Source organism: Protopterus annectens, chromosome 10.part0 (assembly GCF_019279795.1).
Source record: "Protopterus annectens isolate FY-2018-M chromosome 10.part0, PAN1.0, whole genome shotgun sequence".
In the NCBI taxonomy this organism is placed as follows: Eukaryota; Metazoa; Chordata; order Ceratodontiformes; family Protopteridae; genus Protopterus; species Protopterus annectens.
This window is the reverse complement of record NC_056744.1, coordinates 385,777,277-385,802,817: the sequence shown is the minus strand read 5'-3', so window position 1 is coordinate 385,802,817 and position 25,541 is coordinate 385,777,277. Positions and strand designations below refer to the sequence as shown.

The following is a 25,541-nucleotide window of genomic DNA, read 5'->3' as shown; positions in this document are numbered from 1 at the left end:
CAAGCTCCTCCACAAAGAGGTGGTAAGGATAGTTCACAGCCATTCAGAAAGCAAACCCAATGACTTTCCCCTTTGCATGCCAAGCAAGGCTCAAATGGCAGCACCCTTAGGCGGAAAACTGGCATTATTTTTGAAAAATTGGCATATTGTCACAAAAGACAAATGGATCCTGGACATTATAAACAGAGGCTACAGATTCCATTTTCACACCCTTCCAAAAATGAGAGGCATGCCAAACCTGCCACACAATCAAAGGGCAGAGGCACAAAGACAAATTTCAGATCTCATGGACATGAAAGCTGTTCAAGAGGTACCTACTCAAGAACAAGGTCAAGGTTTTTATTCCAGACTATTCCTGGTACCAAGGAAGGGAAAAGATTGGAGACCTATTTTGGACCTATCCATCCTAAACACATTTTTACTGCCAAAATTCAAGATGCTCACATTACAGCAGCTTCTTCCCATGCTGGGCAAGGAGTCTTGGCTGGTAACACTGGACCTCAAGGAGGCATACCTGCATGTCCCAATCAGACAAAATTGCAGAAGATACCTCAGATTTCTTGCAGGTTCAACCCATTATCAATTCTCTGCATTGCCCTTTGGCTTATCTACTGCGCCCAGAGTATTCACGAAATGCCTTGCATCAGTAATTGCCTACTGCAGACTTCAAGGATACAAATATACCCATATTTGGACGACTGCCTGATCCAAGCGGACAGCAAGCACATACTTCTGAAACATCTGGCTTTTGTAATAATGTTGTTGAATTCTCTGGGATACACAGTCAACAAAAAGAAATCAAGGCTAATACCCTCTCAGAAAATAATTTTCCTGGGTGCCAACTTGGACACAAACACCCAGATGGCCTACCTCACGCCAGAGAAACAGGGGCAACTAACTCAATACTTCAGAAAACTAGCAAATTTCACCAGGCTGACTGCAAGGAAAATCCTGCAAGCTCTGGGATTCATGGCATCTTGCATCCTACTAATCCCATGTGCAAAGCTGCATATGAGGAAACTTCAATGGTACCTGAAAACCTATGGTCTCAACACAGCCACAGTTTGGAAACAATAATACCACTAATTCCATGTCTTCAAAAGGAATTTCTGTGGTGGGCTCAAGCATGCCAGACAAACACAGGTCTCCCATTCTGCAAGCCTCAAGCAAATCAAGTCATCACAACAATCGCCTCGGACTACGCCTGGGGGGCGCACATGACATATCGGTGCATTCAGGGCAAATGGTCCCAAAAAGAAAAGCACCTTCACATCAATCAAAAGGAAATGCTAGCAGTAATAAATGCTATTATAGCTTTCAAAGACCTTCTGCATCCAGGTCAACTATTGATAAGGACAGACAACACCACAGTAATGTGGTACATAAACAGGGAGGAACCCATTCATACCCCTATGCAGGCTGGCCATGTCACTTTGGAACATGGCTCTGGAATTACAAATCGAACTTCAAGCACAGTACTTGCCAGGCAAGGAAAACACGCTGGCAGACAACCTAAGCAGAAATATGACAAATCCACACGAATGGAAGTTGCATCCTCAAGTTTTTACAGAGATAATTCAAGCATGGGGAAGGCCAGACATAGATCTCTTTGCCTCCCACAAAAATCACCAATTGACAAAATTCTGCTCAAGGACTTTTCATCCACAGGCCTGGAGAGTGGACGCTCTCTCTTTCAGTTGGACACCAATGACAGTTTATGCCTTTCCACCTCTTCCTCTGCTGCCCAAAGTTCTATTAAAAACCAGAGCAGACAGACCAAAGATGATTCTCATTGCTCCAGACTGGCCAAGACAGCACTGGTACCCACTCCTGAGGAGCCTGATGCATTCCCCACCATGGACCCTACCTCTAATGCCTCTTCTTCTGACTCAGCACAGTTTCAAAACTCTTCACAGTCAGCTGAAAACACTCAATCTGGCCGCATGGAAGATTCCTTAACTTCACAACAGACCCTACTCTCCAAGGAGGTGCAGGATGTCATTTTGGAGGCCAGAAGGCCGTCTACTAGAAAAGCTTACTCCGCAAAATGGAAACGGTTTTGTGCCTGGAATAAGAAAAACGTCCAGAATCCTGGAAAACTGAATTTACCTCAAATATTACAGTATCTAGCTGAGCTGCTAAGCAGTGGGCTTTCATTCTCCTCCATCAAAATCCATGCCTCAGCCATTTCTGCAGAATACAACACTGATCCACCTTTATTCTCTCACCCCCTCTTAAGACAGTTAATCAGAGGGGCTAAGAATATAAAACCCCCAAGGAAACAACCAATACCTGCTTGGGACCTCAGTTTCATTCTAGAAAAGCTGACTTTGCCTCCTTTTGAGCCAGCTGCCTCAACAGATTTGCAATATTTGTCCTGGAAAACAGCCTTCCTTCTGGCTATCACCTCAGCTCGCAGGGTATCGGAACTACAAGCCCTCATGGCTTTGCAGCCTTTCATCATTTTCCATCAGGACAGAGTTTCCTTATGAACCAACCCGTCCTTTATGCCAAAGGTGGTATCCAGGGTAGCTTTGAATCAGGCTATCCACTTACCTACCTTTTACCCTAACACTCAAAACAAAGGGGAGAGACTGCTACATTCCTTGGACATCCACAGACAGCTGCATTATTATTTGGACAGAACAAAGCCTTTCAGAAAATCAGAACAACTCTTTGTGTCCTATGCTATAGGAGCTCAAGGGAAGCCAATTTCCAAACAGACAATCTCAAAATGGATAGCCCACTGCATACGCTTTTGTTACTCTTTTCATGGTAAAACTGTACCTGCAGGCATCAGATCTCACTCCACAAGGGCCACAGCTACCTCTGCAGCTTTCCTCAGAGGAGTTCCTACCAAAGATATTTTGGAAGCAGCCAGTTGGAGTTCTGTACATACCTTCTCCAAGCACTACCACCTACCATTATACTCCAAAACTAGAGCAGGCTTTGCCACTGCAGTCTTGCAGGGCATCCTGGCTCCTCCTAGTTCCACCTAATGCCTACCACCCCTTTTTTAGCTTTGGGATTCTGCCCACGTGTTATGACTGCAGCTGTATGCACGATGAACATAGTACAGTTTTGTAACTACCATAAATGTAGATGTTCGAGTACTATTACAGCTGCAGTCCTGGTTTCCCTCCCTCCTTCCCCTCTTGGGACAGGCCTATTGGCTAACACCTCCTCATACAACCTGATTGGGGTATTCATTTATGGTGTATTTGCTTGGAACTACTGTATTTTGATTATATTGCATTGCATTATTACATAAATTTATGTATTGCCTTCCTTCTGGGGGCACCTGACATGTGGGGCAAGAAAAACTGAAGAAAATGGCGTCGGCAGGTTCTTTTATACCCTTGTCACACTGACGTCCGTGAAGAAGCGGCGACAACGGACGCCGGACCTAGACTTTGGAATTCGGCCGACCGAGGACCCGCCTAGTGGAAACTAGATCCACAAGTCTTCAGCATGATAACAAAGAAATGGGGGAGCCCAGACATAGATCTATTTGCCTCTCCACAAAATTATCAATTGAAAAGATTCTGCACAAGGACTTATTAGAGACAAGCATGGAAAGTGGACGCCCTATCCTTCAGCTGGAAAAACCTGTCAGTTTATGCCTTTCCTCCTCTGCCTCTTCTTCCCAAGGTCCTACTAAAAGTCAGACAATAGAAACCAAAAATGATACTAATTGCCCCGGACTGGCCCAGCCAATGCTGGTACCCAATCCTAAGGAACTTGTCTCAATACCCAGCTTGGACCTTACCTCAAAGACCTCAACTACTGTCCCAGCAAAACAATCAGATCCTGCACAATCAACTCCAGACACTGAACCTGGCAGCATGGCTGATCATGTAGTTATACAAACAACACCTTTTAGTAAAGCTGTGATGGATGTCATTTTGGAAGCCAGAAGGCCTAGTACTAGAAAGTCTTATGCTGATAAATGGAAGAGATTCTGTGCTTGGAATCAAGCACAAGGAACTGATACAGCAGAACCAAATATTCCTCAGATATTACAATACTTGACTGAGATGCTTGACAAAGGCCTATCTTTCTCATCAATTAAAATCCATGCCTCTGCCATTTTGGCTCATTACAATACAGAGCCACCAATCTTTTCTCATCCTTTACTAAAGCAGTATCTTAGAGGAGCCAAAATTTAAGGCCTCCTAGAAGATCACCAATACCTGCATGGGACCTCAATTATGTGCTGGAAAAGCTCACCCTGCCTCCATTTGAACCAGCTGCTACTGCTGATCTAAAGTTCTTATCATGGAAAACAGCTCTGCTACTAGCAGTTACTTCAGCAAGAAGAGTCTCAGAGCTACAGGCCCTCATGGCTGTGGAGCCTTTCATCATATTTTACCCAGACAGGGTGTCTCTGAGGACAAATCCAACATTTATGCCTAAGGTGGTTTCCAGTGTGGCTCTTAACCAAACTGTTCATCTGCCAACCTCTTTATTCAAATCTACAGAACAAGGGGGAGAGAATTCTGCATTCCTTGGACATACACAGACAGCTAAGATTCTACTTGAGCAGGAATAAAGCTCTAAGAAAAACTGAGCAATTACTAGTGACATATGCTGCAGGATCAGAAGGAAAGGCTATTTCAAAGCAGACTATTTCAAAGTGGATAAGCCACTGCATTCATTTCTGCTACTTACACCATGGCAAACCTGTGCCCAAGGGCATTAGGTCTCATTCCACCAGAGCTGCAGCTACTTCAGCAGCCTTTCTCAGGGGAGTACCAACCAAAGACATTCTAGAGGTTGCTAATTGGAGTTCTGTTCACACCTTTACAAAGCATTATCATTTGCCTCTCTACTCTAAGTCTAGGGCAGGCTTTGCCACTGCAATTCTGCAGGGCCTTATAGCCGCACCTAATGCTGTTTAGTTCCAGCCTCCCATCCATAGCTTTGGGATTCTACCCAAATGTAATGACTGCAACAGTGAAACACGAAGAACATAGTACAGTTGTGTACACTTACCATAAATGTAGATGTTCGAGTGTATTCATTGTTGCAGTCCAGGTTACCCGCCCGCCATCCCCCTTTCATTCTGGAGTTTATCTTTCCTTCTCTATCTTCTACAACCTATGTGGTGTATTTGCTTGTAGATGAAGGTAAAGTTTATATTGATGCATGTATATATAGTTTTTATATATATATTTTTTTGCTACCTTTTTGGGGGCACCTGACATCTCGGGCAAGAAAAACTAAAGCAAATGGCGTTGGCGGCTTGTTTTATACCTCTGACGACCTGATGTCATGGAAGAGGAGACAGCAACCGACGCAGGACCCGAGACTTCGGAATTCAGGCCGACTGAGGGCAACCTGCCAACAAATTACCCAACTGTAATGACTGTAACAGTGAATACATTCGAACATCTACATTTATGGTAAGTATACACAACTGTACTTTTTTCTGAGGTTCATTATGTTCCTCTGTTCCTTGATAAGTGTACTTGCAGAAGATAGATTCCAGTTATAGATCATTTGTAGTGCATACTTTTGTTCGGGACAAATCCATGAAGTCCCTGCCTGCAAGTATTGTACTGCCATTAATAAAATGTTTCATTTGACAAGGCCAAAATAGATTTGCTTTCCTTGAGCATAAAAATAGCTAGTAACATTAGCACAAAGCACACCAAACCCCATCTGGCAGAGAACCCTCAAGTACCTAAAGGCAGAAAATTTCTGTTAAAAAAAAAAAAAAAAAAAGGTAAACAGCAGACAAATAGGATAGAGAGAGAGGCTGTAATGGCCCTGCCAATCCCTCTGAGGCCTAAGGGGGTTAGCACTATGGAGGCATTGTACTCTCTGCTACTGATCATACAGTGCATTTCAGCTGCATCTCCATGTGTCCTAACCCTTTGAAGGTAGACAGTGATATTTTGTCCTGTATGATTGGCAGAGCTTTTGGCAAAGTGAGTAATATGTCATGGTTTGATGATAGTTTCCAGGTGTCCGTCCTTTACAGAATTCTGCTGCACCATCAGAAGAGATCTCCACCCCAAGGTATCACATCTATTCTAGTATAAAAAAACTCTGATAGGTCCACTGGTTATTAGGCTTTTTGAGTAAACTCAAAGAACAATAATCTCAAACTACCTTGTTAGGAGGGCTAACATCCAATAGCCAGATGCCCACCCTGCAGACTGCCCCTAATCAAAAGGTTTGCAGAGAGGTATTTGCTGCGTGGCACATAAGCAGCCCAGCCTTCTATGCCAGGAGCAGCATCTCCAGCAAAGAGAGAGAAGGAATCACCTCCCTTTGATTCATCAGTTGCTGACCTCAGCAAGGAAGATCTAACATTTGTTGCAGATCTTTTCAGTTTTGGGGTGCAGCACTGATGATGGGATTGTATCACTGTGCTCTTTTAGAAGAGATTGGCTTTGGAGAATTGCCTTATACTATGAGATAATACTTTAAGTGGGGCTCAAAACAGGTGATGAGTGACATAAGAGACACGGGCTTAGGCATTGAAGAACCATGGGCAGAGGCTCTCCCTGTGTTGTTACTGACCTCTGAAGATGCCTTTGAGGCACTATCCTTGAGTCCTGACTCCTTACCTCAGTCCCAAAAATGTTAGGTTGCACAGGTTATAAGACCCCTTTCAACATCTTTATGAAAACCCAGTAGCTGATGCAGCTGTGTTTATCTTGGATGTTGCTGTGGCATCCAAACTTTCTTCAGGATTCAGTGCATGTCCTGTTGATAAGAGTGATGTATTAAGTTCAGAAAACATACCACCTTAGCTTTTAGGTGTATTGTTAGTTAATTCCATTAAATAATCAAGTGATGTACTCAGACACATACGGGATATGGCAAGAGACATAACTGATGAAGAACAGAATTATTGTACTAAGCAAGATGGCCTTTAAAGTAAGCAAGTGTGCCATAAAAATGTGGGAGTGATGCAATATATACAGTGCAATGAAAAAGTATTTGCCCCCTTCCTGATTTCTTATTTCTTTGCATGTTTGTCGCACTTAAATGTTTCAGGTCATCAAACAAATTTAAATATTAGACAAAGATAACCCAAGTAAACACAAAATGCAGTTTTTAAGTGATAATTTTTTTTCCCCTTAATAAATAAAATCGTCCAAACCTATGTGGTCCTATGTGAAAAAGTAATTGTCCCCCTTATTAAATCATGAAGTAACTGTGGTTAATCACATTTTTGGGAAAGCTGACTTCAATTTCACTAGCCACACCCAGGCCTGATTACTGCCAGACCTGTTGAATCAAGAGATCACTTAAATAGAACCCGTCAGACAAAGTGAAGTAGGCCAAAAGATCTCAAAAAGGAAGATGATATGCTGTGATCTAAAGAAATTCCGGAACAGATGAGAAAGTAATTCAGTCTGGAAAAGGTTACAAAGCCATTTCTAAAGCTTTGGGACTCCATTGAACCATGGTGAGAGCCATTATCCACAAATGAAGAAAACCTGGAACACTAGTCAACCTTCCCAGGAGTGGCTGACCTACAAAAATTACCCCAAGAGCGCAGCAATGACTTATCCAAGAGGTCACAAAAGAACCCAGAACGTTTCATGACTCAATCATAAGAAAGAGACAGGGCAAAAATGGCATGCAAGGCAGAGTTCCAAGGCGAAAACCATTGCGGACCAAAAAGAACATAAAGGCTTGTCTCACTTTTGCCAAAAAACATCTTGATGACCCCCAAGACTTTTGGGAAAATATTCTGTGGACTGACTAAACAAAAAGTTGAACTTTTTGGGAGGTGTACGTCCCGTTACATCTAGCGTAAAAGTAACGCAGCATTTCAGAAAAAGAACATCGTGCCAACAGTTAAACATGGTGGTGGTAGTGTGATGGTCTGGGGCTGCCTTGCTGCTTCTGGACATGGATGACTTGCTGTGATTGTTGGAACCATGAATTCTGCTCTCTACCAAAAAATCCTGAAGGAGAATGTCCGGCCATCAGTTCATGACCTCAAGCTGAAGTGCACTTGGGTTCTGCAGCAGGACAATGATCCAAAACACACCAGCAAATCCACCTCTGAATGGCTTAAAAAAACCCAAAAAAACAAAATGGAAGTTTTGGAGTGGCCTAGTCAAAGTCCGGACTTGAATCCAATTGAGATGCTGTGGTATGACCTTAAAAAGGGGGTTCATGCTCAGAAACCCTCCAATATGGCTGAATTAAAACAATTCTGCAAAGAGTGGGCCAAATTTCCTCAACGGCGATGTGAAAGACTCATTGCTAGTTATCGCAAACCCTTGACTCAGTTGTTGCTGCTAAGGGTGGCACAACCAGTTATTAGGTTTAGGGGGCAATTACTTTTTCACATAGAGTCATGTAGGTTTGGATAGTTTTTTTCCTTAATAAATAAAATCATCACTTAAAAACTGCATTTTGTGTTTACTTGGGTTATCTTTGTCTAAAATTTTTATATTTGTTTGATGATCTGAAACATTTAAGTCTGACAAACGTGCAAAGAAATAAGAAATCAGGAAGGGGGCAAATACTTTTCCATTGCACTGTATACATGCCAAAGAAGCACAGTAACTGGGAAACTTATACACAGACACTCTTGCCTAAGGATGTTAAGGGACAGTCCTTGAACACTCCTGTAGATAAGAATGTTTTGTACTCATTTCTTAATGTGTATTTGTAAGCTTTCTGTTTGTTTCCTGGGGAAGATGCACTATTCTGTTTTGTATCATTAAATAATTTAAGGAATACAAGCATGCTGTACTGAAACATGATATCCATCTATATCACTGGTGACCTTTGTATGACTTGTGGTCTAGATGCTGGAGGTCTGACAGAAGGTGGGAAGGAGGACGAAGTGGCTGAAGTCAGACGTTCTTCATTAGAAACAGGGTTGGAAATGAATCTTTACTAGATGAACTGTCCAACACTAGCTTATGCACATCAGACTTGAAATTCAAAACAGGCACTGTAATAAAAGCCGTCCTGAGCAGGGTGCTTATCTGAGCAGAACAGTATGCCTGCACAAACATACCCCTACAGTAATACATTATACATCAGTGTTGGGTCCTGGACAGGATGTTTTTCAGAACATAACAACATGCATGGGCACACCACCTAAAGTAATGTGTTATAGATCAGTGTTGGTGAATTAGTCCATAAGCGGAAAATCTAAGCTGCTACCTGTTATATGATGCTTCTAGCATCTGTTTGTCTGTCATCCCTTCAGCCTACATGCAGGGCCATTGATGAATTATGAGCTGTTAGGTGGTGGGAGACAGTCTATATATATTGCTGTGTCAAAAGACATATTCGCTGAACACGTCTTCATCCACACAGTAATATCGACTTGTCTAAAACCTGAACAGCCGACTAAATTTTTTTCCTATGGGAAAAAAAATCTCTTAGCCATCATCGTAGATTTGCCCTTTTCCCCACTGTAGTGCAAGCTCAGAGTTAGTATATTTAGTTACAGGGGTTGGGGGGCACAGCCCCCCCCCCCCATATTGTAGGGTTTGAAAGTGTGTTTTTTTCTGTAAAGCTGAGCGATTTTATATTTTGCCCTGGGAAAAAAATTTGCTGACTTGGCTGTTCGGGTTTTAGAGAAGTTGATATTACTGTGTCGATTAATATGTGTTTGGCGAACACGTCTTTCGATATGGTAATATTAGACCCATGGGGGACTATTGATATGTATGTGTCTATGGGACAATGAAGTATTACTGCATACTTAACTGTGCTGTTATCCAGAACCAGAATGTGTTTCCTCCCCATGCCTCTCTGTCTCTTGCAGTGATGACCAGTTAACATGCCAGATTTAATTCCTACCTTTTGGTCTTATTTTATTTTATTTTACTTTTATGTAGTTTGTTAAGAATTGTTAAATCAAGCAGAGCTTTTTCCAGATTCAGCCCAGGGTTATAAAAGTTTTTTTTTTTTTGACTCATTCATTATTTAAATTTGTTAACCTGGGTAGAGCAGTAATCCCAAAATATCAGATCTGATGATGTCAGTCTTCATTCTTTCCTCACAAATGAGTTTGGATCTAACTCGGACGATGCTGCAGCTCGCAGGCACTAGATCTCTCAAGCTTCTCCCTTACCCACAATGACCTTGCCAAATACCTCAGATCTCATTTGCTGCTTCTAGCTAATGGGTGTGGTGTACCAGTCACTCTCGAGCATATTTAGATAGGTACATTTTTTTCTTAAAAACTCTTTAATCAACAGTATTTTTTCTCCATAGTTTACATTATACTGTTTTAGTCTTTGCCGTTTTTACTGTTTTACTTTAAAACTTCACCTTTCTGTTTTTCTCCCTTGCCCTTACAACTTCATTGTATTCCAATAACACTGTTGGTATTTCCTTGCTTCTCCTTCTGTGTTGAACTTGAGGGTTGTAATCTTTTTGTTTACTTTTCTTCACTCTCTCTCCTTTTGCTGTAGTTACCATTGGTGGTATTCCTTCTCCAGCCTATTAAAAAAACAAAAAGAAAAGTTACTTATTATTTTTCTTCATATTCTTATCTAAGAATCTTGATCTATAGCCATTGTGGGAAAGATGAGTGGCAAACCTGCAGGATTCAAAAAATGTTTCAAATGTGGGCATAAGTTGCCTATCTCAGATGTACACTCCCTTTGCTTATACTGCCTGGGTCCAATACACCTACAAGAGGATTGCTCAGTTTGTCATGGATTCAATCCACGCACCTTAACAAAACATAAAATAAGTTAATATTAAAAGGTCTTCTTCCTTATTCCTTTGGAGAAGCCATATCCCAGTTTCCAAAGTTGAAGCCCTCCACATCATGAAAATCCTCCTCTGACTCTTCACGGAAATGGATTGCTAAATTTCATTTCTCAACCCCGATCAAAAAAAGACAAAACTTTCATATCTGACTGTTACTTCAGATTTTACGACCTCACAAGCAATTTCAGTGGCTCCGGCTCTATCCAAGTCAGATCAGACACAACTTTCATTGATTCTCTATTGTCCTCGCACTAGATATTATCCATCAGTTGATCCAGTACCAGACAGGCTTCCATCTCCATTTCTGCAGAGGCCAATATCCCCTTTCATTTATTCTGCTCATTCTTCTAGAAGTGTCTCGGGAGAAGATGTGAAGAGAGTGGTGAGTAAGATTCTGTAGGTTGAGGGTCAGGTAGTCCGACCTTCCACCACACCACCCCTACAAGTTCCTCCTCAAACTCCATCTGTTGTCTTAGAGCTCCAGGATCCCAGTCATCTGGATCAGTCAGTCTCGCATCCGAGGATCTCCACATCATCGGATCCAACATATTTTCTGTGACCTCCTATCTTTTTGAATTAGGAGAGCTGTCAGAGCCGGTCTGCCTGCTGGGTCCGGGGTGCAGCATTCGACTCCAAAGTTTTTGTAGTCATCTCTGTTCCTCTACACCTATGCACTTTACAGTTTGGCTCCAGCTTCCTACTCTGGGATGGTGCCAGTGGATCGGAGAGAGGTGACAATTCAGAAACCTGGTTTCTCGGATCAGAGCCTCTCTCTGGTTCCATCGAGAGATGCCTTTGAGGCTGTGAAAAGAGTGTTCACTGCATCAGCAGCACTGACGGAGCCCTCCCACTTGGTTCCTTCCTATTCCATGATGCCCCAGCATCTGGAGCCTCAAGTACTCTCTCTATGGGGACATCCTGTACCAAAACTTCAGGTTTCCTCTCAGAGAATTGTAATTTCCTCTTCTGAGACTTCCTGAGATCATCCCACTGAGGAAGTACCCAGGAAAAGGACATGCAAGAGGAAGCACGTATACTCCCCGCAGGAGTCCGTCGGCAAAGACATGGATTTCGACGAAGGTGAAGGGGTCCACACAGTCACCTCCTGAAGATGTTTCCTTTGGGGGCATACTAGAGATCCAGAAACAGAGAGGTGGCTGGACAACCTCCAACCCTGTGCCAGAGGAATCCATTCTCCTAGAGGCTTTCGGTACAGGACCTAGTACTTCATCGGTGACTCTGCCTAATGACGATCTTGTAGATGTGATCTCTAAGTGTGCATGGAAGGACCCTGACTCTATAGACCCAATACCTCAGAGACTGGACAGGATTAAGGCACCACCTGCAGACAGTTTTGGGAAAAGGGGTTCCAGTTGATGCCATCGTCACTTTGGTGGCCACAAAGAAGGAACTAGCTGATGAGTTACACTGTCCATCCCCCCAACAGGGAGTTGTGGATGATGGACAGACTGGGGAAGCATGTGTTTGGTTCAGCTACCTTTTCATTACAATCGCTGAACTGTCTGGTGCATTTTGCTCAGCTTCAGAGAGATTTGACCAAAGAGTTATCAAATGCTCTCTCAGGAACCGTATCTGCAAAAGTTAAGGATTCCATAAGTTCTCAGTTGGAAACGGTACAGGCCATTTCCAATAGCTCCATGAGGTTAATTTCCAACATAGCAGAAGGTACCTCAAGAGCCATGGCTTCAGGCATTTCCATGAGGAGGCATTCCTGGATGCACTTATGCAATTTTGCAGAGCAATTTAAGTCCAATTTTGTCAATGCTCCCTTTGACAGAAGTACCCTTTTTGGCCTTAAAGTGAAAGAAATGCTCTCCAGGTGTAAGAAAGATGGTAAGAACTTGCCTGCCATGAGCATACATTTTTTGCCAAACCCCCCCCCCCCCAAAAAAAAACATCCAACTTCAGGAATCAGCTGAGTGGCCTGAAAATGTGGTTCAAAAAATCTCAAGGTCCATTGCATGACACACACACAGAAAGTGCTTCCCAAGGCAGAGGGGGGAACTCTAGCGGACATTGACACCCTTGTGGCAGAGATGGCCAGCAAAACCAGGGTTCACAAGAATCTTTTTTGATAAACTCTACCAGCGCTCCTGAATGGAGGCCTGACTATCCACCTCTGGAGACAGTCAGGGGAAGCTTGTCCCTGCACCAGAGAGCCTGGCTACAATTAACAAAAGATACTTGGGTGCAGAGGATTATATCCAAAGATTATATAATACCATTTCCCTTCCATCCCAATTCCCAGGAAAATCCCTGATGTTCCACCCAGTCAGAGGGCTCAAGCAGTGGTTCAAATTAAAAAGCTTCTAGAAAAAAGAGTTATCTAGGAGGTCCCACCAGGCCATATAGGATCCGGGACTTACTCAAGGTTCTTTTTAGTGTCAAAAAAGACAAGGGACTGGAGGCCAATCTTGGATCTCACAAATCTAAGCAAATTTGTATGTCGAGCTAAGTTCTGGATAGTCACGGTTCAGTCCATTCTCCCCTTTCTGGGCAAGGGTGAATGGACATGCTCAATAGATCTCCATGTATCACATAAAGATGAATAGGTATTCCAGGAATTACCTATGCTTCCGGCTGGGAGACAGTCATTACCAATTCAGAATACTGTCCTTTGGACTCGCCACAGCCCCCATGGTGTTCAAATGCATGGGAGTAATAGCAGCACAACTCAGACTGCAAGGATTCCATGTCTTTCCCTACCTAGATGGCTAGCTCATTACCACTCTGACTAGGCATCAACTCATACAGTCAAGAGATCAGGCTCTTCACACCTGTGCTCTCCTAGGAATAACCATAAACTACAACAAATCACAACTTCAGCCAACTCAGACATTGTAATTTATTGGAGCACTGCTGAACACAAAGAAGCCATTGTTTCCCTTCCACCACACTAAGTTCTAATTGTAAGGTCACAGGTCAAGAAGGCTGTACACAATACATCAGTCTCAGCCTGCACAGTCCTCTGAAATTTGTGCGTCATGGCTGCAGTGATAACCATAGTTCCATTGGCCAGGTTTTACATGCGGATTCTGCACTGGATGCTGGCTACTGGCTACTCAATGGTTAGTCTTCCATCAGTTAGTGTTGTATCAAATAAAAATTATCAACACCTGCAAAAATTATCTCTTTTGGTGGATCCAGTCCGATCAACTGCTCCATGGCCATCCATTCATTCCCCAGCAGCCCAAGGCTATAGTTACCACGGATGCTTCCCAGATAGGATGGGGGGGGCATTATCTGGGGAAGACGGTCCAGGGTGCTTGGTCCCCCGAAGAGGCCAATTTGCATATAAATATCCTAGAGATGAGAGCTGTGCTGATGACATTGTGAGCATTTCAAGATGTTCTTCCCTCTGGGGCAATTGCAATTCAGACAGATAACATGTCAGTCATCTGGTGTTGCAACAAACGAGGGAACCAGATCTTACCCATTGTGTTGAAAAGCACTCAGGTTCTAGTAGTGGGCGATCTCTTCAAACCGCTTTCTTTTAATGGTGCACATTCCAGGAAGTTCTACTGTGAATGCAGACAAATTGATCAGGTGCATCCTAATTCCACACAAGTGTCCCTCAACGAGAAGGTAGTGGATGAGATTTTCCGTCAATGGCACCATCCATGCTGCAATCTTTTTTTGCCTCTCCCCTAAACAACAAGTGTAGCAACTACTTTACCCTGATTCCCCCATGGGGTCAGTCACCAAGGGATGCTGTACTTCATGATTGGCCTCCTGGTCTCCTTTATGATTCCCACCAACCCCATTGACTCTGAAATGTGTGCAGAAAGCTGCCAGGTCGATGAACACAGTGATCCTCATTGCCCCTTACATGCCTGGACAAATTTGGTTTCCATTTCTATGGCTTCACCTGGCTCAACCCCCATTGAACCTAGATCTGACTCCGGACTTCCTGTCTCACCCAATGGGCATGTCACACCTGGAAATTCCAAACCTGAAGCTGACCGCTTGGCTTCTCCAGTTCCCTTAGTAGCCAGACAGTCTGTTGTCATCTCCTGTCTGATGTAAACTTCTGTCTTCCCGTAAACCTTTGATAAGGAAAACATATTCAAGTAGATGGAAAATATTTGCTATTTGGGCTCAGCAATATAAACTTGACCCCTTTTTAGCCTTTATTTATCACATGTTAGATTTTCTTGCTCACCTTTTTCAGGATTGTCCTAGTACCTCAACCATTAGGGTACAGTTACTTTCAATACCTCCTGAAAGGGAATCCAGGTCCTTAGAGAGATGGGGTAAAAAGTTTACACTTCTTGCTACTCTGTCAGCTAGGGCATTGAACTGTCAATTTCATATGATCCAGTATCAAGAATTTATGCTAGACCAGTTAACCAAAAACTGTCCTCTGATGAACCTTTAGACAAGAAATATGTTCAGGAAATGGTACATAACATTCAGCAAGTTAAGTAACCATTCTTTAAAAATGCGGCTATGATGCACTGGAGGCTTCCTTTAGATCAGCCATGACTGGCACAGTTATCAGAAGGCATGCATGGTTAAAAGAGCAGGCCCTACCGACCATGTCAAATCAAAACTATTAGATGCTCCCATGGACAAGATCAATTTGTTTGGTTCTCCTGCACAACAGGTGCTGAAGAAGATGGAAGAGAAGGCAAAATCTGTCCAAACAGTGAAAGATTTCTTACAGGTCCAACCGCCAAGGTTTAGCAGGAATTGGCCCTCCAAGAATTGGTCCTTCCAGACTCCTCCAAAGCACAGAGAGGCAGGAATAAGTTCAAGAGGCAGAAGCCAATCCAGGGGTGCCTACAGGGGGCGCCAGTGGCAGGGTAACAACCAGCGAGGCACAGACACAGCCACCACCACTACTACAGGACAATCAGAGTGACTTGGCTCTGGCACCGCCTACCAGGGAACAACTAGAAGCACCCTTAGGCGGGAAGCTAGCTTTATTTTCAAAGAACTGGCATTACATCACAAGAGACAAGTGGATTTTTGCAGACAATAGACCAAGGTTACAGGTTTCATTTCCATACTCTACCAGGAAAGAGAGGAATGCCAAACCTACCACCAAATCAAAAGGCAGAAGCTCTAAAACAAGTAAATCAATTATTAAAGATGAGAGCTGTGGAAAAGGTACCATATATGGAGCAAGGAAAGGGTTTTTACTCCAGACTCTTCCTAGTACCAAGGAAAGAAAGCAAATGGAGACCTATTCTCAATCTGTCCGCTTTAAACACATTCCTCATTGTTCCAAAATTCAAAATGCTGACCCTACAGCAGCTTCTTCCCATGCTGGGCAAGGAGTCTTGGCTGGTAACTCTAGATCTCAAGGAGGCATACCTGCACGTCCCCATACGACCAAATTGCAGAAGATACCTCAGATTTCTTGCAGGATCAGAGCATTATCAATTCTCAGCATTGCCCTTTGGCTTATCTACTGCGTAGAGTGTTCACGAAATGCCTGGCATCAGTAATCGCTCATTGCAGGCTTCAGGGGATCCAAATCTACCTTTACCTGGACGACTGCCTGATACAAGTGGACAACAAAAACAAGCTAGCAGAAGACTTGAAAAGAGTCATTTACCTTCTACAAGCCCTGGGATATACAGTCAATATAAAAGTCAAGGCTGATACCATCCCAAAAGATAACCTTTTGGGTGCGGAGCTGGACACATCCAAACAAATGGCATTCCTAACAGTAGAAAAACAGGAGCAACTCCCCTCTCTACTTCTTGGCATTAACAAAACAAAACCATCTAACAGCAAGAAAAGTCCTACAAGCATTGGGCTTCATGGCATCCTGCATAATATTGGTCCCACATGCCAGACTGCATCTGCAGAAAGCTACAGTGGTACCTGAGGAATTTATGGTCTCAGCACAAGCACAGCCTAGAAACTCAAATCCCAATAATTCCATGCCTGAAGCAAGAATTCCAATGGTGGAGCGAGGCCTGTCAATCAAACGAAGGATTGCCCTTCCACAGCACTCAACCAAGCCAAACCATCACAACGGACGCCTCAGACCTCGGTTGGGGGGCCCACATGATGGACAAATGCATACAAGGTTTATGGACTCAAGAACAGCTGCACCTACACATAAACCTAAAGGAAATGCTGGCAGTAAAACTGGCAATTCAGACTTTCAAACCATTTCTTCGACAAGGCCAATTGATGATAAGGACAGACAACACAACAGTTATGTGGTACATCAACAAGCAGGGAGGCACACATTCGTACCTTCTATGCCGGATGGCCCTGGACCTCTGGAATGTGGCCCTGAGTTACAACATACAGTTACAAGCAATCTTTGTACCAGGAAAAGAAAACACTCTAGCAGACATATTAAGCAGGACTACCACGGATGCCCACGAATGGATGCTGCATCCGGACATCTTTAAAACCATTACAAGAAAATGGGGTCTCCCAGAAATAGACTTATTTGCATCCCCACACAATCACCAATTAAAGAAATTCTGCACCAGGACGTACCACCCACTGGCATGGAAGGTGGACTCCCTATCCTTCAGTTGGAAAAATCTGACAGCATATGCATTCCCTCCACTTCCTTTGATGCACAAGGTGCTATTGAAGATCAAAGAGGACCGTCCAAGGATCATTCTGATAGCTCCAGATTGGCCAAGGCAACATTGGTACCCATTACTGAGGAGCATGTCTCGGGAACAGATATGGCCCTTACCCTAGTTCCTTGCTGTTAACTCAGAACAATTACAACACCCTGCATCCAAACCTGAAAACTCTGCAGCTGACTGCCTGGAACATTGCATAAGACAAATTAACCTAAATTTATCCCAAAGGGTTAAGGACATTATCTTGGAAGCTCAGACCTTCAACAAGGAAAACCTATTCAGCAAAATGGAAAAGATATCTCATTTGGAGTACTGCTGAAGGGGAAGATGTGTCACTGGTAAACATAGCCAACATCCTGGAATACTTGGCAGAGCTATTCCACAAAGGCCTGTCCTACTCTTCCATTAAGATTCATGCCTCAGCTATTTCAGCAGAATCTGACTTGGATCCTCCAGTTTTCTCACATCCTCTGCTCAGGCAGTTTCTGAGAGGAATTAAAATGTAAAACCTCCTAGGAAGCCACCATTACCTGCATGGGACTTGAACTTTGTGCTAGAAAAATTGACACTACCTCCTTTCGAACCAGCAGCAACAGCAGAATTGCAATACTTATCATGGAAAACTGCTTTCCTGCTGGCAATCACTTCAGCAAGAAGGGTTTCTGAGCTACAGGCATTAATGGCAGTACAACCCTTTCTGATCTTCCATCAAGATAGAGTGTCCATGAGAACAATTCCTACTTTTATGCCTAAGGTGGTCTCCAGAGTATCTTTAAATCAGGCTATCCACCTACCTACATTCTTCCCAATCCACAGAACAGGGGAGAAAGACTGTTGCATACCTTGGATGTACACAGACAATTACGCTACTACCTGGACAGGACCAAGAGCAATAGAAAAACTGACCAGCTACTGGTAGCATATGCAACAGGAATGGAAGGAAAGCAATTTCAAAACAGACAATATCTAAGTGGATAGGAAATTGCATTAGATTTTGTTACTCCTACCATGGAAAGAAAACTCCAGAAAACATCAGGCCTCACTCTACAAGAGCTACAGCCACTACCACAGCTTTTCTCACGAGGAGTGGCTACCAAAGACATTTTAGAGGCTGCTACTTGGAGCTCCGTGCATACATTTGCCAAGCATTATAATTTACCTTTATACTCTAGAGCAGGTTTTGCCACTGCTGTTTTGCAAGGGATCTTAACTACACCATAATTCTATCTTTCCTCCTCCCCCAGTTTGGCTATGGTATTCTACCCATTTGTAAGGACTGCAGATGCATCCTTGAAGGACATAGTACAGTTTTGTACCTACCATAAATGTAGATGTCCGATAGGAATGCATCTGCAGTCAGGATTACCCACCCTCCTTCCCCTCTGTGGTACTCCTAGGGTATTTGCCCCTCTTATAACTAGCTGGGGGAATCTATTATGGTGTATTTGTTTGTATATATGTACATACATGCTTATTTTTTGTTTGCTTCTAATATTTTGAATCATTGGCATTTATCAAAATTTAGCCTTCCTAGAGGGCACCTGGCATCTGGGGCAAGAAACACTGAGGAAAATGGCGTCGGCTGATGCCTTTATACCCGAGTAACTGCAGCAATGACGTCGGGTGAAGTGCGACACCAGCCGAAGCCAGACCCAGACTTTGGAATCCGGCCGACCGAAGGGCTGCCTGACGACAGGACAACCCATTTGTAAGGACTGCAGATGCATTCCTATCGGACATCTACATTTATGGTAGGTACAAAACTGTACTTTTCCCTTCCACCACACTAAGTTCTAATTGTAAGGTCACAGGTCAAGAAGGCTGTACACAATACATCAGTCTCAGCCTGCACAGTCCTCTGAAATTTGTGCGTCATGGCTGCAGTGATAACCATAGTTCCATTGAAACACATGATGGACATCATTTCAAGTTTTGTATATTGCAAAATATAATTAAGGATGTACAGGGTAGGATTTTAGATTTGCATTTAGATATTAGTGAAGTAAGGTGGCAACTTAGGTTGAATGCAACTGTCTTTCCTGGTATTAATGATCATATTAGTATAGCCCCAATTTTAAAACTGAAACACATTCTTGGGCGACTAGTTTATAATTTCACTTGTCATGTATAATTGCATTTTTTTAACATTATATATTACATGGTGTGATGCTAGGTGTTCATTTTCATTATAACATTTTGTTATTTGATTTTGTGACATCGTATTTATGAATTTTTTACTATCACTAATGCAGTATGTTCACCATATTATAAGTGATTTGTTGTGCTCAGGTTGCTTTAAGCATGGTGAAATGTTTTTTGCCTTTTAAGTTTTTAATTGACTAATTGACTAATTGATCAATGATGTCATCTTATCTTGTATAAATGCTGGTGGGTAACCACTTTTTAACATTTTGTTCTGAAGAAGTCTAAATAAAGACGAAACCTAGGTCAAATTCGTTTTTGTGGTGGTTTCAGTCCTCCAGTACCCATTGTGTGTTCCATTTTCTTTTGTTTGGTTTTCCATAAGGACAGAGTGACCTTATGTACCAACCTGTCTTCTTCCGAAGGGAGTGTCAGTATTCAGTATGAATAGTTCTATCAATCTGCCAGTATTTTTTCCTAAATTTACCAACAAAGGAGATTACAACTGTTTATGAACATCCAGTAAATGTATTTCTATTTACATAGAACAGAAAAAAGACCAACTCTTTCTCTCTTTTTCTGGACCAAAAATGAGAAAATCTGTCGCTAAAACTTCTCAATCAAAGTGGTTAACAAATTGCATCATCTTTGTCTATAATAAATTGGGCATTCCTCTCACACATCCTTTGAAAGCATACTCCACTAGATCTGTGGCTACTTCCACAGTTTCCCAATGTAGGTGTCTATGGATGACATTTGTGCAGCAACAACTTGGACGACTACTCATACCTTTATTACTCATTACAAATTGGATCTGGTCTCCAATTTGTAATGAGAAATAAAGTTATGAGGAGTAGACTATGGATGACATTTGTGCAGATACTTGGACTACTCCTCATACCTTTATTACTCATTACAAATTGGATCTGGTCTCTGTATTCCGCTGTGGTATAGTGGTAGTGTTGTTACCTCACAGCAAGAGGTTTTCCTGTTCGATTCTCGGCTGGAGTGCCTTCTGTGTGGAGTCTGCATGTCCTCCCCGCTGTCGAGTGGCCTCTGAAAGACATGTGTGAATGGGCGTGCCTTCACTGAAGGTTGGGCGGTGGGCTGGCAACTCGGCACCATAAAAATCGACTGCCAATCATTAGCAGACCGGCGTTCCACTGTGGCGACCCCTAACCGGGAAAAGCCGAAAAGACAAACAAATTTGATCTGGTCTCCAGAGGTAGGGCATCATTTGGTTCTTGTGGTGCTCAGGAATATCCTTCCTTGAGTCCACCCTGGATTCAAGTAGCTAGGAATGCTGTCCCATTTGTGAGGAAAGAATGAAGATTGACAACATCAGATAAAGAAGTTATGTACTTACTAACATCCCCTCCCATCTACTCCCGTCCATAACTTCTGGAGGAACGAGAAGTTACATGGTCTCTGAAAAGGTGCATTTACATGCTTATATGACTTTGGATATAGAGTCCGATATTTTCTCTCTATCTTTTTACACTATATAGCAACAAACAAGATCTGAGGTATTTGGCAGGATGCATTGTGGCTAAGGGAGACGCTTGAGAGATCTGCTGGCTGTGAGCTGCAGCATCGTCTAAGTCAGATCCGACGGATCGGATCTAAATCCATTTTGTGAGGCAAGAATGAAGATCAACAACACAGATGGAATGTTATGGTAACTGCATAACTTTCTTTTTCATTATTGGCCACAAAGAAGGGGAAGAAGGTTCAGAGCTAGGGTGTGTAACCTGAGGAAGGCAGGTTATGTGACCTGAGGGAAGGCAGTATACATAGTTATAGTCATTCTTTGCAAAGAGAGAGTAAACAAGTTATTTTCAGTAGATTTTATCAGTGTAGTTGAAATATAAAAACATTCCTGTCCAACAGAAAAACTTTAGTTGATGCAGATTTTGCATGCCTGCTGAGATTATGATGAGTTTTACCTGATCTCTTTATTGGTTTTACACTGTTCATCCTTTTACCAATAGAATGGATTCTTTCTTCTTGGCGGAAATGTTCAAGTATCTTTTCCTAATATTTTCGGAGAAGGAGGATTTGATTTTTGACGTTGAAGAATATATTTTCACTACTGAGGCTCACCTGCTCCCCTTGTGGTTGTCGACAGCTGTCCAACCCATCACCACAAAAAACACGGTATGTAAATTCAGGTTTTGTGTAAATGTGCAATTAGAAAAAAAACTATATTGCTGTTTTTCCTGGGAATCATTACAAGTGAGCATACTTTGAGAAGTCCTTTGACCCTGTTAACTTGTTTTCCTGCATGTCTTTTTTTTTTAAGAAATTCATACCTCATTGTGTTGTACATATGTTAAGCTATGCTTTGCTGCGCATTAAGTAGTGTAATATTACTGAAATGTACTGTCATTTTCTGTTATGTATTGTATGAACAGAAAACATACAAGGTTGAATTGCATTTTTTGTTTTGCTTTTCCTTTTTTCTGTTACTTGTAATGAACTTGTCATTCAGCTGTTTCATAGATAATGTGAAAAATGCAGACACAAAAGATAAGATTTTCAAACCACAAGGTTAGCAAAAACAAGAAAGCATGAAAGGGTTGAGACTCCTTTGGCAGTTAGTGCAAAGAATTAAGCTGCTTACTTTTGTTCATGGTTTAATTTCCTTAGTCTCTGTTTGCATACTGTGTGGCTTTGAGCAAGTTACTTAACCAGGCAGTTCTCTGGGGAAATTGGTCAGTTAGGTAGCCTCCTGAGTGGTTTCCTAGACCACATCCCTAGTAACTGCCTCTGACTTTATGATCCTACATCAGTCTTATCCCAGACATTCTCAGTGTCTAACAAAGAAATCTGGACAAAGCCATAAATAATGGGTGGGAACAAAGGCTGAAAAATAGGGACAATGTTTAAATATTGCTCTTATAAACTTACAAAGTTAATATAATAAACAGGTTTTACATTAACTTGGATTTCCTGAAGGGTATGAAGTGTAAAAATAAATAAATAAAAATAAATGTTTATCATCATTTTCTGACGTCAGTCCTCAATGATTTGCCAGAAAAACAAAACTTTATGAGGAACAGACCAAAATATGAGGCAAAAATCTGGGCATTCTGCAAAAATATGGACAGTTGAGAGGTATGTTCCCAAAGAAAAAGTTATTTCTTTTTCTTTTCACTTTTGGCCAAAGTGACTGACACATTCTTGCTCCTGCCACCCACCCCCAAGCATCATGCATCTTTTTGCCATGGGGAGGATATAGGCATTATACTAATTAGGAAATCATGTTAAATTAACTTCAAGATTTTACAAGTCTTTTTTTTAGAGTCAAAACTCTGGCCACACATTCTTGTATCTTTGCCTTCACTAATGGAAATATAGTGGCTCAGTGGAAAGATCTCTCCCTCAAAGCTCTGTGTTCTAGGTTTACTCCTGACTTCTCTTCACTGTCTGTGTGGAATTTGCATGTTCTTTGCATGTCTAAATGGGTTTTCTTTGCATATTCCTGTTATTTCCCAACTTCTGCAAAACATGTTTCTGGAATGGTTGGTTACACTATATGTTTTCCATGTATTTAGTTGCTGTTTTTGCATTACCTTGTAGCTGAGTTTTGGTTGAAGAGAGTCAAACCAACCCATTTATTCTGTAAAAATAAATAGAAATCAAATTTGTTGAATATGCATTAGGATGGTTCATTTTAATTTTTGATACATCAGACCTTGACAAATTTCTTTCAAGGATTCTGTACTTGGTTCATTGTAGTACCCAGAAAAGGACAAGAAGATGACATCCAGTGTTAAACTTGTCTGACCTAAACAAGTCAGTTCTAAGTAGTCTGTTCATGCTTCATTGTAGTATCTAAAAGAGGACAACAGATGAACACCAGTGTTGGAACCCATCAAACCAAAACAAATTAAATTTAAAAAAATGTTAAGAGCCATGAAAATTCTGCAACATCTGATAAATCAATGATTGTCGCTTCTTAATACTGTATATTCCATTAAGTCCTTGTTACAGAAAATTCCTGATGCTCAAAGTTTGCCAGTTTGCTTGTGTATTGCCCCATGTGTCTCACCTCAGTATTTGCATGTCTGATTTTGCAGTGCATTACAGTGTGTGTGCACTTTGGCAATTGTGTGACTTTTAGTTCTGTCCACCACTCATCTGAAATGACGTTGAACCATAATTCAACATTTTATCTCAAAGATTCATTTCATACTGGACCATGTGAATATAACATTATTATCCCCCTGGAAAACATCAAGGACTTTTTATCATTCAGTGTTAGATGGTGTGTCATATATTGATGCCTTCTTGCCAGTGTTTAAAGTTGTGGAATGCAAGACTCCTTACAATGTGGTGATGCTTAGTGCAGGACTGTACTCAAGGAATCTTCTCTGACTTGTAAAGATGCTGTTGAATTGATCCATGTCTTTTGTAGCAGCAGTACAATCCTTTTCACCCACCTGCAGGAAGAGACTGTTTATGGTGGGCCCGTCCCACAGCCTGACTGTAACAGTGCCTCTCCTCTCTTTCAGTATCTCTTCAGAGTATCGAGCAGCAGAAAATGTAGATTGGTCACTGAGAGCTCATGAGCTTTCCTTAATGGCATCTTTTCATTTGAAGAACTGTATTTTCAAAATGAGAAGGAAATGAGAGCTCCTGCATTCGTACTGAATGCATTTCAGGGAAATCTTTACCCAGGTGCCCTTCAGGTAAACAAAGGCTGTGCATTAGTGTTGTAATGCTTCAACAAATTTGAACAGAGTCGTGCTTACCTTTGCACAGTGAGGCAACAGGTATTGAGAATAGACACTGGATCCTAAGATCACTTAAACAGCTTACCTACTGGAACAGCAAAATAAACTGAATCTGGCTTAAATATGAAAACTGGGCAGGTCTTTTTTCCCTTTTGGAGTTTTGCTGGGAAACAGAGTTGGTCTGTTTGCTATAAAACTCAGTGATTGGGCCCACACATCCTTCATCAAGGGGCTTTCAGATATGGCTGACAGTTGCTGTGTTCTCGTTGAGCAAACTCCTTTGCATCAAGTTCTTGCATTCTGTAGCTCCCATGTACAGGCTCAGGGTTAAAAAAGTATACCATCTTGGTGTGTGCAGCCATGTGACATGCCAGGTGAAAAAAGGGTATGATGAACTCCCCAGACCCTAATTTTGTCTGTTATAGGAAAGATCTCACATTTGATACCTTTAACCTTCTTCTAAGTTACTTCCATTCATGAGATCATCAGTAAGGATCTTTACCAGTGTTGTCTTTACCTCTTTGGACAAAACAAATAAATAGTTTTGCAAGCTCCCCTGCTTCATCCTTGCTACCTGAAAAAAAGGAGGTTTGAGAAATCTGATGTCTGCTTAACCTCTAACAGGATGTTGACTTTGAAAGGCACTTATTGTAGGGACTAGAAAGAAGGTCTCCTCATTTACTCGCAGAATGAATGTAAATGAAGGGATAAAGTATGGGTGCACAGGACAAAGCATTTGCCAAAGGCTTCTCCCCTCCCCGAAGTCCACCAGACACGTAGCCTTCCTACCTCCCCAGTCCCAATCACTCTTGAAGTTTTTCCACAACTAGTGAGAAATCAAATTCACCTCATTGTTTTCAAAAGTAGTGTATATGGAAGTAGTAGAGGGACTCCGTTGGCAGCCATATTTTGGGGGTAATGCCCATGGATTTGAATACCACTACTCATATGCTGGATTATATGGTTAACAAGCCTGCATATCCTCTAACAAAGGCTCTTTGGTTGAATTTGGGATTGGAAAGCCCACTTCTGTTAACTCTCTTTGATTTTATGCCTCACTGGCAAGAGTCAAGGGGATGCCAACTTCCCTTTCTACACCTTTGGGAACCAGAATTGTTGTTGGGGCGTTGGACTTTCAGGTAGTCTTAAGTACCTGGTGAGATTTGACTTCATAAGTATGGCATTATACCAGTAGGAAATTCAGTCTGATACCAGCAGAAGAACCAGTGTAGGCCTTTCACAGGTGGCACATTCTTTGTGCTGCTCCTTCCATGCCCAAGGCACTGGGTGAACATAGGGTGACCTCCGGCATGAGGAGGGTGTCTCCCTCCCCTTTTGAAATCCATTTGGGAGGTGA

At 42.2% G+C, this 25,541-nt stretch overlaps 1 protein-coding gene across 3 annotated transcripts in view; it reads left to right on the top strand.

Moving 5' to 3' along the window:
• Nucleotides 1-25,541, top strand: part of EDEM3 (ER degradation enhancing alpha-mannosidase like protein 3) — a 1,015,437-nt gene that overhangs the window by 640,218 nt on the left and 349,678 nt on the right. For all 3 annotated transcript variants that reach the window (XM_044085305.1, XM_044085306.1, XM_044085304.1), the window contains exon 14: nt 21,437-21,602. In XM_044085305.1, the coding sequence (XP_043941240.1) occupies nt 21,437-21,602 (166 nt within the window). The remainder of the gene's footprint in view (nt 1-21,436; nt 21,603-25,541) is intronic.